The sequence below is a fragment of the Dermacentor silvarum genome, chromosome 2 (genome assembly GCF_013339745.2).
Source record: "Dermacentor silvarum isolate Dsil-2018 chromosome 2, BIME_Dsil_1.4, whole genome shotgun sequence".
NCBI lineage: Eukaryota > Metazoa > Arthropoda > Arachnida > Ixodida > Ixodidae > Dermacentor > Dermacentor silvarum.
The window spans coordinates 168157195-168175577 of record NC_051155.1 but is presented as its reverse complement, the minus strand read 5'-3'; the positions used below and the strand labels follow the sequence as shown (position 1 = coordinate 168175577).

At 44.8% G+C, this 18383-nt stretch overlaps 1 protein-coding gene across 3 annotated transcripts in view; it reads right to left on the bottom strand.

Annotated features, from left to right (window-relative positions):
- The window catches only part of LOC119442064 (filamin-A-like), a 172035-nt gene that overhangs the window by 61538 nt on the left and 92114 nt on the right, over positions 1–18383 (bottom strand). For all 3 annotated transcript variants that reach the window (XM_037706782.2, XM_049661858.1, XM_049661859.1), the window contains 6 exons: positions 15861–15926; positions 9761–9974; positions 7611–7728; positions 5253–5443; positions 2574–2732; positions 1088–1216 (listed from right to left, as the gene is read on the bottom strand). In XM_037706782.2, the coding sequence (XP_037562710.1) occupies positions 1088–1216; positions 2574–2732; positions 5253–5443; positions 7611–7728; positions 9761–9974; positions 15861–15926 (877 nt within the window). The remainder of the gene's footprint in view (positions 1–1087; positions 1217–2573; positions 2733–5252; positions 5444–7610; positions 7729–9760; positions 9975–15860; positions 15927–18383) is intronic.

Genomic DNA, 18383 nt, shown 5'->3' with positions numbered 1-18383 from the left:
GCATGCTTTAAATGTAGCATGGAAAGGTGCTCTATAGCAGGTACTCAAATGCATTCAGAAACATATTATTGCATATTCCTGGCATTTGGCATTTTGAAGCACTTCAAGTAAACTTTTCTACATGATCTGGGTCTCTAGACTGAAGGTTGTGCAGAATAAGGTTTCTGCACAGGAAGGCTGAAATAAGACTTGGCACTGCTGTATCTGAGTGAACAAAACTGCCTAGCAAAATCGTTTTGTTTCTCACTTGTAATGAAAAGAAAATAATGCCTAGCCTGGGTGTTGGTTCACAAGTTTCCAGAAGGCCCCATGGAAGTCAATGCAATTATTATCCTCAGTCAATTAATAAGTATGCACATTGCACACATGTGAGCAAGGGACCTGTGGAATTGTAAGTCTAGCCACAATCAAGGCCTGTCCATGCCATGTTTCAATCAACATCAGCAAGACATAATACAGAACAACCACATCCAAGGAGAGACCATGGTCTCAGACATAGTAACTAAGGCTCAAGAGTGTTGATTGAGATAGCTGCATATTTGGGGACAACATTCTGTGGCATCGAAGGGAAAGCTACAGTGGGGGAGCTTCTGCAAATGTGTTACCGTGCCAAGTAGTCTGGCAGCGCTCGGCGGTGCTTTTGGTTTCTCGGACACTGAATCCACACAGCTTCCATGTGCGACGGTTTTGCATTTGCCCAGACGTGGAAGGGAAAAGCCACAAAATAAGACAACTTCAACACTCAGTGGTGTATTCTGTCTTATTTAGCCATAGTAAATAAGGTGTTTATGTTTTCTCTTCCCCAGCTTAAACTAACGTGGATGAAAGCGCGGGACTTTTTTCAGAAGCACTCTTGCTTGTGCTCACTTTATCGCCGTAGCTTTCCCGTCATTGCCACAGAAAGTTGTCCGTGAGTATATTAAGAGATGAGAGCTACATTTTGATGACAATAACCATGATTTATTTTGGCAGCAGAAGACACTCACCAAAAGATGTCCACGTGTAAATTTAACACTGATCATAGAAAAGAAATAATAAAGAGTTAGGCAAGTTAAGTTAGATTATGTTCAGGAGCATGAACACTTACCAGCACTTCAACCAGAGATCCAAGGGCACAGGGGTCGATACCAGAGAAGAGAATGCGCGAGATATCCGGATGAACACGGACGTGCATGGGGCAGCCAGTCACCAATTCTCCTTCGCAGTACACGCTTAGCTGTTGATTGGCCAAAGAAACAATAGAAAGAAAACAATTGCCACATTTTAGATCAAAAGTGCACTTCTTAATGGTGTAGCACTTTTAAAACCCAACATGCTTGACTGTCGAATACTAAGATGCAAATTGCACAAAGATGACCGTGATTTCATTTCAGAAACTACCCCCTGAAAACATGTTTTCAGTGATGGCTTCTACATGTTATATTGAATGTAAACTTAACATTGCCACTAGATTCTAAAACACATTAAATAACACATCGTTAAATGCTTGTGGATATAAAAGAGTGACATTGTAAAATATTGCTTGCATGGACACCCTCAAATCAAAATGCAACCTTGTTTAAGAGGATGCTAAGCTTTAGGCCAACTCCAATTTTTCTATTCAAGCAGTACATGTGAAATGCAGAAATGATGTCATTAGACAACCGATGAACCAATTTAAATGAAATTTGCTGCATTTAAGAGAGAAAGCTGAATTGTACTGACTGTTAGAAATATAATATTGGTCTAGGCCTGCATAGATTTTACACAAATTTCCGAAAATTAGTAAGTTCAAAAAGGAACTGAAGCACAAAGTTTACAAATCCATAACTTTGTACCAAAAACAGATACTTCTATAGCAGTTCTGTAAACTACATCTGTCAGAAAATCTGAAGTGGACAAATGACATATGCAAGTTCAAAGCTTATGTGAAAGTATTACAATTTTTATGAGGATCTTGCAAAAGTCCTACTCACAAGTTAGTGGTAGTACATTTCAGAGCATTGCATAACACATCAATCTGTCTGCCTTAGATGTCTCAACAGATGCAACTTAAAGATCATGACATTTTTCATTTCATGGTATCAGAGTTGTAAGCTTCCTACTTGTCTCTTCCACTTCGCAATTATCCAAATGTTCTTCAATTGATGGCCTAAGTAAAAATAATCTGCTCGCGACAGTATAAATGCATCAAGCCTCAATAAATATCCCATACATGCAAATTTACTTCAAAAGTGCAGCCACCTCTTGTTCGGTCAGGCAAAAGAATGAATGTCAGAACTATAAATTTAGTGCAGTGGGTGCCAAGCAAGCCGATTTCTCCATTCGCATGTATATTTAGATGAGAGATTCTGGAGTAAAGGTTCCTGTTAATCATAAGTGGTCACCCAGCTTTAGTAACAATCATCACCTTTCACCATATCTTCAAAAATATTTGTTTGTAAATCCTCAGAAACTGCAGAACAACATTCTCTCCCAAACTTGCCATCAGTCATGTCAGTTTTGTTTGCTTGCTGTCTGTCATATTCCTTCACTTCAGGCTAAGGTGTAAGCTGAAAGTTTGAAGAAGCACAATGTAAAAGCATGACACTCACCGCATGCATTCCTATTTCAGCAGGAACAAATGTGCCTGAACCCCCACTCTGGTTCAGTTGCAGTTTGCACTCGACCGGAGTGAGCGATGGGCCCCGAACTTCGGCTCGAACTTGCCTGAGGTCCACTTTGCCCTCTTTTATGTGCACCTTGAAGTGAGCCTGCATGAGCAGATGCCACGTGAATGCTGGCCGATCACCAATACTATACGAATGTGAGACTATTGAAATGATCGTTTCAACTTTTCACCTTTCTTTGCTCTAAATGAAGGTCCTCAACCTCGAAGCCCTAGAAAAAATACTGGCAAGCCTCACAAGTGCCCTAATATTTCAACGAGTATCAACACAGCAGATGAGCAAGCGAGCCAGAGCAAGTGCCAAAGCGTTGCAATGTCCTGCTCCCACACAACCACCTTTTGCATTGCAACTTCACGACACATACGACACATACATACACCGCACAGGAAACAAAACAGAAACTGGTTCGTAGAAAAGCTGTAATAGTAAGTTATTTAAGGCATTCTGAGGCTTGCTGATACTTTTCCTGGGTCTCAAGGTTGAGTATTTTCATTTAAGGCAAGAAATTTAAGTTGAGAAATGTCATGTCAGTAAGACGTGCTATAGGGCAGCAATGAACAAGGCAAAACAAACACACATACTACACTTTGAGAATGCTCTCAACATTTATTGAGCACTACACTGTAACTATAGCCCAACTTTTCTTTTCGAATTCTTATAGCCTAAACTGTGGCAGTGACATTGCAATATGAGATGCCACAAGGCAATGAAGATATTTCATAGATCTGAGGTTTTCTTCTGAATGAAATGCACATGAAAGTTATCAATTGAATTATTGAATTCTATTTTTACATGTAATAAAATATTTCTCTGATGAGGTACAGTTAATTTAGCCTCAGCCAATTATTGCTACAACTGGAAATGTCCCAGGGAATTCACCCAAGAAATTGAAGGTAGCTTAAAAAGATGTCTCTGGATTCTGGCTCATCTTCTGGCATACCAAATCTCAGTGTTTGTTAATCGGTTCAAAGGCACGCACCAAAGGGCACGTCCTGCATGACCCACGAAATCGCAGCACATTTTCAGGCACACTCTCAACCTTGTGGCCACAACAGATGTGCATCTTAAAAACGTGCTTCCTAATTAAGCGTGTTAATAAATAATCACTGATTTCAATTTATTATGTTTCTCAATTCAGACACTGATTTGAAAGAAGAGGCTGCTATTTCGAATATCTAGTAAATCTCAATAAGCAAGTAAAGAAGACTGCAAATATCCTTGAAAAAAAGTGCACTTGAATAAATGTCAGTTGCAAGAGAGTCGATATGTGCAATCTTTTAAAAAAACTGTGTTAACAATTTACGTCAGCAAGAGGAAACTGAATTCTCTATTTCTGTAGAGCTATTCAGCATGTAAATATCAATGTTTGTCAGATGGGGTAACATATAGTGTATATAATTTTTTGAAGAATGCCAAGGTCTGATAAACCTGCAAGCATCAGGACAAAAGAAGTTGTAGTAAGCTGAAAAGTGTCCCATGCTACCATTTTATGCATGTTGCCTGTCTTGCATCCTGTGCACAAAGTGCTGCAGAGCACACCATTCATTCATTCATTCATTCATTCATTCATTCATTCATTCATTCATTCATTCATTCATTCATTCATTCATTCAATGTGCTTGTGTAAAATATTTTTTTGCTGGCATGACCACAAGAAAGGTAAGGCTTCACTAAGTGCTAGTTTTGAGGTCACAAAGACATAATCCCAAAGTTTCTTTTAAGTATGAAATCTCATCCCTCAGTGCTGTTGCACATGAGTTGTCAATCATGTTATCCTTACTTAAAATACAACCACAAGCTAATAAAGCCACCTTGCTTGATGCTGCAAAATGTGATATTCGATTAGAGCATAAAAAGAAAACTTCATCTGGTTTGCAGTTTAGTGTACAGGGTGATCATTTTATGTGTTTACAAAATTTTAAAAAATTGCCTGTTGCAGATAACATAACTCTAGTTCTTGAGCTGGATTATTTAGAGAGGCAGACATTAGTTGCATGAGAAATCGAAACACATATTCAACTAATTAACAAAAATTCACTAATTAACTTCCTAATTAGTTACTTTACAGCACATATTGGAATTTGCAAATTGCGGCCAGTGAATTTGCGAGGCATATCCATTTGGAATGAAATTCCAGAATGATACCAGTTTGGAGATATGTGCCATCAAACTCACCAGAAGATCGCACTGTTGTTCCACTTACTTTTTTAACAAAATGCTCTTTTATGTATTGACACACAAAAGTATCTGGAACGCCTATGTATTCTGTCCCACACTTTGGGAAATAATATCACTAAACAAGTGTCATCCTGGAGATTCATTTTAAATGGCTAGGTCTTGCAAGCTTACCGGCTACAATTCGTAAATTGCAATATGTGCCATAAAGTAATTAATGAAGAAGTTAGAGAATTTTGATTAATTAGTTGAATATGTGTTTTCATTTTTTGTGCTAGTAACATCCGCCTCTGTGAATAATTCAGCTCAAGGACAAGAATTATGCTATCTTGTACAGGCAATCTTTCAACATTCCCTAAAACTTAAAAATGATCACCCTGTATACACGAATACACAAATAAGAAGTTTTGGAATGTCTGCAATACTTACAGGCTTGTTGACGTGAACATTGTTAAGGTCGGTGCCCGTAACGGTGAGCTTATCTCGTGGCCTTCTTTTTGGTGGGATGCCTTGGAACCTAGCCACATATGCCATGACACCTAGTGGTTGTACTTCAGGATCTGCCAGCTCCTTGGCTGTCAGTAGGGGATCCACACCTAGGTACTTGCCACCATTGATACCTGTGTGTAGGGAATGTGTTCAGTCATATTGGACAGAAAATGCAAACTCAGTGGCAGAAAAAGTCACAGCACAGCACAAAATCTGGTTAGCAATCACCATAACATCTCCAGTGATCCAGAGGCTCCCTTCAGTATAAACTCTGGTAAGCTGTACTGTTTAGGCACTTTTGTTTAGGTTTCCATGGATTCAGTGCACCTTTAACACAATCTTCTCGCAAGACAAATAGGTTACAAATGACCCTTCATGTTCACCTTAAAAGAAGCCTGCTGTATTTTACACTTCCTTTATGTTACCTCAGCCTGGTTTACATCTATGAATGGTAGTAACAATGCATGAAAAACTTGCATGATGCTATGTACATGATGCATCCAGCATATATCATCAAAAATATATAACATAAGTTTCAGGTTGTGTTTTTACCACAAACCAGCCCCCATGCAAGCCTTTTTATTTATGTATTTATTATAAACCTTCCGAGATTGCCTGTGCATCACCATCTGTGCGTGCCAGCCCATTGCAAGCACTATTGAAAGCACAAGCAGAATGGCAGCACAAGCTTTTGTCACAGAGTTGCCAGTCTAATGAGCTCATGTGTTGAGTGTGCAATATAAGTACAGTATGCCCTTATTAACTCGAACTGTGATATCTTGAAATATCGGTTAAGTCGAAATTTTATATCATGGACACTCCAGGCAGATTTCCACTGTTGTCGTCGGTGTCACCGTGATGGTCCACATAAAGTCCAAGTATGATAACATTGCGACCCCGCTCCGTGTGCTGTAAGTGCGAGGGAAAGCTTGCGGGGGTGAGCCGAGAAGGACGGTGGCTTGATGCAGCGGCGTCTTCTCACGAGCGCAAGGAAGAAAGGCTAGAAGGGTGCGCATCGTCTTCTTACGCGTGCAAGGGAGGTAGCTGTGAAATGAGCGCACGTTAGGAGGGGGGAAGGGGGTAAGTTAGCGTGCATCTCCTCTTCTGCTCCGGCTGTGGCGGATAAGCGCGGCAGCACGCACGTCTCATCTTGGAGGTAATTTGCGATGATTTTGAAGGCTAAGTGGCCTGAGACACGTAACTGCTTAGCGTGTGCTGCGTTCACATTGAAGCGAGAGGCAGCACGAAGGGAATTCACTTGCCACTGCTGCCACTCTTCATCATGCCAGCGTCTGACAGCGAGTGTCCACTGGTCATCGAGTCAGATGTGTTTGCTTGTGCGCATGTGAGAATCTGCTTATTAATTTAGTTAGTAAGCAAATGTTTACAGCAGTTTATGCAGGCGATAAAACGACTAACCTTACTTCGTATAGCTGTCTAATAATTTGCTATTGAAATCAATGCTTCGCCTTTTGGGTGAAACTGCGACTTTTTTTTTTTTTTTTTCTGGCTGTGGTTTCAAGCTATGTGTTCTTCAACACTTATCTTAAACAGTTTTTGTGCCGGACTACAGATATCTCCGGACACCCCGCCTGGAGATACACAATATTGCATTAGGATCAATTGTCCAGACTCTGCGTGAAGCATGCTGCCTTGTTACAGTGCCAGTAATGCCGTTGCCCCAGACGCCGACATGTCCAGTGCCAATGCACACGAAACTGCTTGAGAATATTACTGGCGGCATTTATGAAAGGCTTCCTGTGATATATACGCCGCCAGCAGGCTCATATTTTCGTGATTTCGCTTATCTCGAAACTCCTCTTATCTCGAAATTTTTTGCCGATATTTACAGTTTCTGTCATTAAAGGAGGTTTATTGTATTGCAAAGGTGTATGTATATATAGTATGTCCCAACAGCAAAATAAGCCTTCAGGTTCCAAATACAGCATTAAGTATGAGAAGAGTTTCCATCTATTTTCAGGCATGAAAGGGAATGTTTCGGCAACTGGCAACCGTCATATGTTCCACAATGTTGTACATATGGCATTGAGTTAATACTGGCAAACACAGTAAAAATGTGTGCGATAAATCGTTACATATAAAGTATTTCACATTGTGAGTGGCCATGGAAGTAGAGGTTTTGGCTTACAGCCATGACAGCAAATTCTAAAGTAAGCTGTCTGAAAAATGATAGTGCTCTTCAGGATATCAGATTGTACAACCGCATTGAGCACACCATAACTGCAGAAGCGATACAGATGCTACAGTGCATTATATGAGCACACAACACAAACTTACCCTTCTGCAAGTTTGACTCCCACTGTGATCGGTCCCTGCTGAGGTGTTCAAAGTCCTCGATGGTAGCGCCAAGCGAGTGCACAAGAGAGCACAAGGCCAGTCCGTCATTCCAGTCACTCTGAAATATACACAAGTTGTGAATGGTTAAGAAACTTGGACATGGCTATATAAAAAAAAAATGCCAGTAGTAGAGTTTGTGTAGTATAGTAGTTTCTGTGCTCACACCATTAGTTTGTGTGAGCACAGCTCCATTCATACAAAGCTCATGCTGGTCGCATTAGCTGAAGCAGTGGGGCCTCCCCTGGCAGCCATTACGTTCGATTGCCATAGCCTATCGAATTTCCCCGTATGCATGCAGTAAGTATAAAAGGTGTCTTTCTGCGAGGCACGCAGCGTGCTGAGGGATTTCTTATAGTAAAGAAATGCCTCTTATCCCTTTTGAAACAGGGCAGCCACTTAGAGATATCCACATGAGGGTGCCACCTCCCGTGAAAAGTATGTGTGTCCTAGAGTGGCCTAGAACACTCGCCCATGATCCGTCCGCTCATGCGCATTGTCAACCACAGCAGAATCAGCGAAGGCCAATGGTTCTGTTTCTCACTCCTGATCAGTTGACGTACGCAACCTGTCGCCAAGGAGCCGTAGCTAGCCACCCTCCACATTCGTGCGTACGTGTTTACAAAGACAAAATAATGTCACGCAAACAGTGGGAAATGCTCTATGCAAGCATGCATTGATGCGAAAAACAAGCAACACCGCATATCTGCGTTCATTGAAGCAACTCACGTAGTATACCCTCCACCGTTTTGGTGTTCAGCTGAGCCGAGGCGTGTCAAGGTTTTTCTCGACGGGTCTTTCGAATAAATAAATAAAACCCAGATTTCCACTAATTATTTGTTAATACAAACCAACAAGCCCTGCACTGAACAAACACGACCGAGCAAACAAGCACAGGCGAACTTGACTGTCACAGTGAGCTCACAGCCCGCTCCCGACTGTTCCCGCATTGACGCGATTTTGAGCGCGCCCGGGTGGGTGAAATGCAACACGCACCCAGCGTAGGTGGTACAACAAATATGCGGTGCTTCAGTAAGTACAGTGAAAGTAAACGTAAAAAGACCCATGTTTGTTTTGACATAATGTCTGAAACATCTAGCTGACATGCGAGGTATTCACAAATTATAATTTTATTGCGATAGCAATTATATGGACACTCCAGGCGAATTTTTGCTGTCGGCGTTTCCGTGATGTTTCGTATAAAGTTGAAGGGCGATAACGCCGTCGCCGCGCGCCGCATGCTATAAGTGCGAGTGAAAGCACGCGAGGAGAGCCGACGATCGCAGCTGAATCGCGCAAGGGAGGAGGGAGGAAAGCGGGGAGGAAACGTGGTGTCGCGCGCATGGGGCCGGGGTGAAGGGAGGGGGGCGGCATTGTACAGCCGGCAGCAACTACGCATTGCGCGGCCGCGCGCACCGTATCTTGAAAGCGATCTGCGTCTAGGTGCGACGGAGGCTCATACCTTTGTGCATGCTGCGTTCTTGCCGCTAAGTTTGCGTTGAAGCGATGCACAGCACGAAGGTCACTTCGTTCGCTGCTGCCGCCGCGCTCACGGAGAAAGAATAATTCCTGCTCTGTGTCCGCGTTTCCTCACGCCAGCGTTTTGACAGCGAGTGTCCGCGGTCATCGAGTGTTATGTGTTATTTTTGTTCATGTTTGCCTGTGCGCGCTGACACCGTGCTTGTTAATTTAGTTAGTAAGCGAATGTTTGCAAGTTTATACGTCCGATAAGTCTACTATCCTTACCTCATATAGTTGCCGCAATCTGCGCATTCGCTATCGCGATCAATAGTTCGCCTTTCGGGCAAAACTGCGACGTTTTTGGTGAACATGTCGTAGTAAGCCGACAGTGCTTTCCCACATATTAGGAGTGCGTCTCCAAAACGCACCGAGGAGCGCTTAGATTTACTCTACTGTTTTCATCAAAATCCTTCTTGCACGCCGTGTGGAAATATAGAATATGAAACTGTAAAATGGACAGGGAGCGACGATAGCAGAAAGGCCAGGGTAAAGAAGAGAACTATTTACTATTTACATATATACAACAGAGCGACTATAGGTATAAATGTTATCCGCAGAAACGATGACCTTACGGTGAAGTTCGAGATGCGAAGGTGTGGCAGCCGCCCCTGGATCCACCGCAGAGTGGCCTTGTACCCGGGGCTGTCCTCGTTGATGAAATAGGAGAGGTAGGTCATGCCGGACAGCTCGTCCAGGTTGGGGCTCGCCAGGTCCTCGGGCGTCAGAATGAGCGGCACGCCAAACTCCTCGCGCGCCTTCTCCATGGCCACCTGGCAGTTCTCCTGGCTGCACAACGCATCAATTAAAGCGGTGATCATCCTTCACCAACAGCCAATTATAACTAGAAACCGAGTAGACGCTGTCAGAATTCATGACGTCACGTTCGGGCATTTCCGCGGTCCGGCTGGCCACCTGTCTTTCGTTTTTGCATCTTTTCTGGCTTAGCGAGCCTCCTTTCACGGTAATACAGTGGTCGTCGTGTTATTGCTCATGCGCAATATACTAACACTGCATAATTTAATGTTAACCTTTAACGTCCTCTCAATGGAATGTAGAAAAGTCTGAAATATCCTCTGACCAGTCTTCCCTTCTGTCGCTTTGGCCAGTTGCACTCTTGCGACACATTCGTTGGACACCATCTTCACACAAGTAAAGATCGAGTGCTCTCAATAATTTCTCTTGTATAGAGACTACATTAATTAAGTGCGCTCAGGTAGAGTCATCGTGAACTGACGGGAGCTTTGCAAGTGTAGTGCTCTACGGATAGCCGGAAGTGTCTGCGTGCCTGATTGATCTCAGCGAAGGAGGAAATGAGGGAGGGTGGGGGGTCGCTTCCTTAGGCTATGGAATCTAAACATTTTAACACTCTCAAGGGTGAATAAAGGGTGCTTGTTTGCCTCATGAGCCTCATGAGTAACACCCTTGAGGACGCATAGTTGATGGGGACAAATTAAGTTTTCTTTTCCGGCGACCTTTCGTGGCAAGTAAACATAATGATAGCTGCGACAAACGACATGAAAAGTGCACGAAATAAACTTCCATACCTATGAAACTCTAAAAATCTCGCGTGTCAGATATTTCAGCGCGCTAACAGATGGTCAGAGTTAATACAAATTATTCAACTAAGTGGCTTCCCCCCTTGTCGCAGGTGTACTTTAAGCTGACTATCGTGCACAATATTTTTTATATATCTTTAAAGGTAAAGGTGTTAGCCATGGGACAAACCAGCACCCTTAATCGTCTAAAACAATTTAGAGTCCCCATGCATACAGTATGGCTGGAACGGAGTAATGGCAGGCAAACAACCACTGCTCACTATGTCGAAGCAGTACAACGCGAAAGGCCCCAGGCTATTCGTATGAGCTGTAAAAAACTTCTACAGTTAAACCTGCTTATAACGAACCTCCATATAACGAATTCGTGGATATAACGAAGTTTTTCTATTCCCCGCCGTTACTCCATAGAAGCACGTGCATTTGAGACCTCTACGTAACGAAGTGGCAGCGGCAGACCCCCTCGAAATAACGAATTTTCCCTCGCCGACAACCTAGAGATTTCGCCCCAAATGTCATTTTTGCGCGAGCAGCAACCGGAAGCACCTTCTCCGCCGCGACGGAATGCGAAGCGGCGGCGTCGCGCTTTGCGCGCTCAAATTCACGGCGACTGCGAGGCGAGAGCGAGCGCAGGTGTGCGTGCGTGCGAGCGTGCGGGAGGCGGGCCTGCATCCCTCCACCCGGCGATCTTGCCGCCGCGGGCGTGACCGTTCCCCCTCCGTTCATTCAAACCTGATCCCTCCGTTTGCTGCAGCTGGCCTAGCCGGCCAAGCCGGCACTCTCCTTTTCCTGTTGATGTTGCCGAAGGAAAAAAAAAAACGATTTTTTTTCAACGCGCTGGCAGCGCCACTCTTTGGTTACTGCGCAAGTCTGCGCTTCACTTCATTAACCTGACACTAGGTGACACTATACGACGCTACAACGACATCGTGTCGCTCGCTCTCCGTTTCCGACGCCTCGCGCTTGTGCGAAACGACACGCGTCCACGTATCCAGTACCTGGTGTGACATTCCAAGGACGAGTGCTTCGACCAAGAAACGCAAGATATTGACCTTGTCTGGATTTCTCTTTGAAGATAAGCCCGCGCGGGCGCACACTTTTTCCACATCGCAGATCGCTTTCAAAATACGGCGGCCGCCGCCGAAGTAAACGCCTCCCTTTCTCGCCTCCCCCGCCGTGCCTAGCGGGGAAGCGCCCCCCCCCCCCCCTTCTCCCTCGCGCGCGCGAGATTGAGTCGGCTGACCCCCCCGCAAGCTTCCACTCGCACACACAGCGTACGGCGCGCGGCGACGATGTTGCCGCGTTTGGACTTTACACGGAACCTCAAAGCGACGTCCACGGTGACCGTACAAATGCGCTTCGCAATAAAATGTGCTTCTGCGCGGTTACTACTCCGACGGCGACATCGAATTCGCACCCCCTACCGACAGCTTCTCCGCGTTACCGAGAACTTATCTCGAAGACCATGCTTTTGTGCGCGGCTATCGGCAACAGCTGTACGAGCAGGAAATACGTCATGGTGGCCATGTTGTAAGCTCACTATCGCTGGCGACTGTCGTCCGGGCGTCGCAACTCGAGAATCGAACGTCTGCGCACATGAGATTTTGCCGATTTTGTGCCTGTGCGTGTAGAACAAGAAAAAATAGTACGCACTAACCGTTTGGTGGGCAATGAGCGACTACGGCTTAAGCGGTCAGCCAATACATGGAGTTCAATGGGGGCTGGGTGGGGGAATCTTCGCGACTACGTTTAAACCGCAGTTACGCATTAAGCGGGTACGTATTAACGAGGTTTGACTGTACTATCATTACTTCGTATATTACTCGTTGCTTCGCCTTTCGGGCGAAACTGGGACTTTTTTTGCTCATCGCAACTTTAGTGTATTGGGAGTAAATCTTGAGCGATAGTAGATACGTAAGCGTTTCTTTTTCGGATTTTCGTGCCGAACCTGCATATAACGAAATCCTCTTTATAACGAAGTTTTCGGGAATTTGTCAATTTCATTATATCCAGGTTTAACTTTATATGAAAGAAATCTCAATTGCCACATACCCCATATATCAATTATACCATGCATGAGCACGTATGTTTTGCATGTGGCCTCATATGATATACTACGGGATGATTGTTCTTTCTTTTTCTTTCTGGGGTTTTACGTGTCAAAACCAGTTCTGATTATGAGGCACGCCGTAGTGGAGGGCTCCGGATTAATTTTGACCACCTGGGGTTCTTTAACTTGCACTACAACGCAAGCACACGGGCGTTTTTGCATTTCGCCTCCATCGAAATGCGGCCGCCGGGGCCGGGATTCGATCCCGCAACCTCGTGCTCAGCAGCGCAACGCCTTAGCTGACTGAGCCACCCCGGCGGGTTACGGGATGATTGGATATATATGTGTGGGCTTATGTGGCATATGCACGATTTATTATTTTTTTAATGAGGTTGAATCAAGTACACTGTATACGCCAGCAGCAAAGGGCAATCACTGCGGCCTGATTGAACCCGCACAGGCCAGCTATCTTCACTTTCAGTCCGCGTTGACAATGTGTGTTCTGAATTCCACTATTGCGCTCTCCCATGACCTGGTGATTTTCCTTCAAAATTATACAAAGCGCGCGAATCTGCAACAAGATGCCACTTGTGACCGCACTGCCTTTGTTACGAAACCTAAACAAGCTGACGTTGTCAGACGCAGATCTGGTCGCACTTCACTTTTGGCCTACTGCACGAACACATGTAATGCTCACAGTGGCGCTTCTGGTATTATTTGGTTAGAGCACATAGAGCAAATGTAACTTTGGTGACAGTCGCCTACAAGTATACGTCATACTACTTCGGTGCTATGAGGGGGTCACACACACACACACACAACACACACACACACACACACACACACACACACACACACACACACACATATATATATATATATATATATATATATATATATATATATATATATATATATATATATATACACACTTCCAATTCAGCGTGCACTGCATGATCGACTACAGCGAGGCAAAAATGGCGAGCTAAGTGGGTGGGCGGGCAGTGGTGATATGGGCCATGCGGGGGCAGGCAAGGACTGTCAAGTGTGGTTTCACGCCACGTCGTCCTAGTATGCTTCTTTTGTTGTTGACATTGTCACGCGCTACAGATATTTGTCAGATACTGTCACGCGTTACAGAGTGCTACAGTGCGAAAACCGAAAGAATCACCGAAATTTATAACTAAGACTTTGGACAGCGGCCCCACAGACCTGGGCGGTGATATCGTAGCGATGCCCTTTCCCATGCTATTCCTTTTCGCGCTTTGTCAAAAGCGCGAAAACGGGGTAACGTTCTCATTCATAACCCCCCCCCCCCCCCCCCACACACACACACACACACACACGCGCACACACATTTCTTAAGTCACTTCCGCTTCCGCTGCTGCAAAGTCAATAGGCGAACGCGGAAAGCGAGACGACCGCAAGTGAACGCGCCGGAACACGCCCGCGTGCGTCTTCTTGTCATGCAGCGAAGAACAAGCGCTCAACTCCTCGCACTATTTTCGCTATCGGGTGCTTCCGTGCCGTGCGGCGCACCTTTTGTTTCAGCGACAGGCTCCAGGCATCACAAAAGAGCCGAGCCGCGAAGCGGCGGCTGGGCATCAGCTTTAGGATCAGTGCAGAAGAATGGACTGTCGCGCTCGGCCTAACGGCGCGCGACGCGACGCGCTTTTGTGCGCATCAGAGCACGTGGCATTGAGAAAGTTTGCTCATTGGTTCGTTTCGTGCGCAGCGAATCCCGCGCGCCGTTGTTTTGGACACACGGGTCGTATTGTCTGGCCGAGACAAGGCGCTGTGCTGAATCTCCCGCCAGCTTCCTATGAAACTTTACAGCGAAAATTACGTGAACTCTAGTGATCTTGTAGCCTGATGCACTATAGTTCACTAATGCACTATCGTGAAGATGCTCAACGGGGCGCAGCTTCGGCGTTTAAGCTGTACTGTGTTTTCTGACGTTCCTCTAATGCGACACCGTTCGTACTTAACCAGTCAACAATGGAGTAAAATTTACACACCAACCCTATACCACATTACGTGGGAGTGCACGCTACACAACATAGAACACCACGACACGAACACCACGAGGGAGCAATGGGAGGCACTGCTGTCCAGCTCGGCGCTGGACGACCAGCTCAAGCTGATCCAGAGAGCAGGGAAGATGGCAAGAGCCAGCGGAGCCCAGGACTAGGGGCCCCGACCATTAGCGATGCCCCTTCGGGGCAACACAAAACTCTGATTATTTTCTAATAAAGTTTATCTATCCATATATCTAGTTTTATTGTTGTTTTTCTCGTAATTTGCCAATGCTGGACATAGCGCAGAACGAAAAAAAAAAAAAAAGAACGAATGCATGCATGGAGACGAAAAAATGAAAGAAAAGTGTTGAGGATTCGGTCGCCGTGCTTGTATGGCGATTAAAAGCAAATTTTGCAGAGGTAGCTCAGGAATAAATGGGGAAACCTGACTTTGTCAGTGCGTATGAAAATTTACATGTACGACCGCCATTTTACTATTTTCTTACAGGCAAACTATCCAGGCATAAAGTAATAGAACCACACGAGCAGTATAGCTGGCAGAAATGCGAATAAACTGTAGAGTTTAGAATGTCGTAAGGCGTCGAAAGAAACCACCAACGAACATTCCTCTCATGCGAGACCTTTCGTACACAACCAGTCAACAATGGAGTAAAATTTACACACACGCCTGCCATTAAGACCACTGTCACGCATTGTCACACGTATATGCATTTTACGCCGCATTAAAGCGCTTCAAGCAGTTTATTTATTTGGTACACGAGAGAAAACTCGGACAGCGACGGTCATTGTGCTACTGCACTGCGAGCCGTTTCCATGGACTTTTCCCGCGTTAATACGACCGTGGTCTGTTTGAGTACCATTAACAGTGTGAATAGTGCTCCTTCCCTAACCGCTTTCTCCGCAACACTGTGAAAGCTATATACTATATACTCTGCGTGGCGTCCGCAGAGCTGAGTCGCTTCATTAGCCAAAACACTGCGAATTATTCGCGTGGAACACGGTGAAGCTCGAGCAGGAGACGGACACTCACCTGGCCGACGTTCCCAGCGTCCTCCAGTGCGGAAACAGGCCAGGCTTGCAGTACTCCAGCAGGGCGCTGTTGGGGAAAAAGAACGCCAGGTAATCAGGCGATGGTGGGCGGTGTGACTGTGGAAGAGAGGCACTAGTTAATTACCATCCTAGAAACTCCTAAACACCTTTTAATTTATCTTAATAACATGGTATTAAACTATGTCTTCTCTTTTCTACAACTTCCGGTGCCGCTTCAATTCACGTAATGTAATTCATTTCGTTCCCCCTGTCGTTCATGCTATATATCCTGAAACTGCACAATTGACCGCACCTGCCTTCGCACGACAAGCGCTATTCGATGAAACAAAGTTTGCGATGGCATGCAGCTGCATGCACTCGCCTATATCTCAGAGCCAAGACGTGCCATATTTGTATAGAGTGATGATTTCTATGCGCTTGTAATCTCGGAAACTGTATTAAATTTCCTCCAGTCGCGCCAATTTTGCGGGGAAAAAAGAGAAGCTGCGACTGCAGGTGCGACCACCTGCAAATTACGACCACGTATATATTGATAAACAAGCAGCAACGGAGTCAATTGCGTCACGATGAACAAACGTGCGCAGATGAATACAGTGTAAGGTGCAGAGGTACGCGTTGCGTGTACATACTATACGCCATCCAATTTACCCCCTCTGGGTTTAAGCTTTTCTTTCTATAATTTCGGGCACAAAGCATATAGCCCAAATACTTTTGATCTAATTATCGTCTCCCTTCAGAAATCGATCAAAAAAGTTAACACTGCGTTAATCGATGTAAGCACTCGCCTAATGGTCACTGGAACGACGTGCCCGAAGCTCATCCATATTTTCGCACTCTCGAACGATTAAGGCGATGGACGCGTCAGGTTACCTTTGCCACTGTTTCGATATCGAGCACTTAGCAGAATCATCGATGCAAAGGCGCGGCCGGCCGAGCGGTGCCTTGACACCAACGACCGAACTAGAGCACATTAAACGCGCGAGCGCGTGACATAAGAGAGATGAAAACGCGACCTAACTATATACTATATATAAGCCGAGAAACACGCCCCTTTTGTTCGCTAGCCGAGACTTTAAGCTTACTGCATGCACATACGGCCTCGAAACAGTATAGGTTAGATGGTACGGCGCGGTTGACGGTATCGAGAGCTTAGGAGTCGTTTATATCTGCGGCAGACATCAGCTCCTCGTTGCGACGTCGTCGCGAGAAGTGAAAAACGAAAGTATGTTTTTAACGGCACAAGTGCTGTCGTGTTTCACGCTGCACGACCGCTTATAACTCGTGCCTGTCTGCAAATGCTTGAACGGAAGACATAGGCAGGCTTGCGTGCGCACCATATATCCATTACACTTATACTGCACGCACGTAAACGCGCGAGAGGGAAACTTTAAGTAGAAGACCCCATAAGCACAATTACACGATCGTGCAATGCCACACGAGTCCGGTGCACTAAAGGTGATGTGTACTCTGATCTATGCGTACGAGCCGACAAAATGGAGACAGTGGAAACGAAAGTATACAGGCGTTATAGGTAGCCCTAAATTGGCGAGTTTTATTCCGCGAGTATATTAGGTACTATACAGCGTCCCGTATTTTTAACTGTATCACGCGAGCACACTACGATACACTGTAAAATAATTTACAACCTTACTCACATTTAAGGGTGTAAATTCTTTTAACAGTGTATGCGTGCGTCGTCCTGACGGGAACAGCGTGGCAGATTGCGCTTGCACTGAAGAGTGTTTTGTGCTCCTGTGCGTATACTTTTGCCGGTCTCGCTCAGAAGCCAGTGGGGCCCTGGAATAGGGGCTCCACCCATCGACACCAATCAGATTTTTGATTCAATAAAGTTGTTCTTCAATATTGCCGTTGTAAGGCGCTAAAATGGCGCGTGATCAATGATCGCGAGATATATCTAAACGATACGGGAGGCTCAATCAATCAATCAAAGGGGAATTTTATTACACAATAATATAAAAATGCGTACAAAGATATTTGGTCCCATAGCCTAAAGCGGCTAGTGATGGGTCCAATACAAAAAAAAATGTATTGCCATAATTAGCAGTCTTATACAAACAAAGTAGCGAAAGTATCATACATAAGCGGTAAATACTATATATATTCACAGAATTGCGCTAAAAACGAACAAAAAAAAAAAGAACAAAGAAAAAAATGGTGAAACGAAGTAGTTTAATGATTTGAAAATGTAGAGAGGTCGGCCGGAAAATGGAACATCTGGCCTGCTACTCTACGTATATAAGGGAAGGAGAAGAGGGGAAGAAAGAGGGTCACAATGGGGGATGACAATGGGAGGAACAAGGTGAAAGGAACAAAGAAAGAAAAGAACAAATTAACATACACATAATTTTTTAATATAAAAATCTCAAGAACGTGCTTGGTAAGTTAAGTAGTTGCATTTGCATGTAAAGTCAAAATTTCTTGCGAGTTTTATTTCAAGAGGCAAATTGTTCCATAGCTTAACACCAGAGAATTGAATTATAAC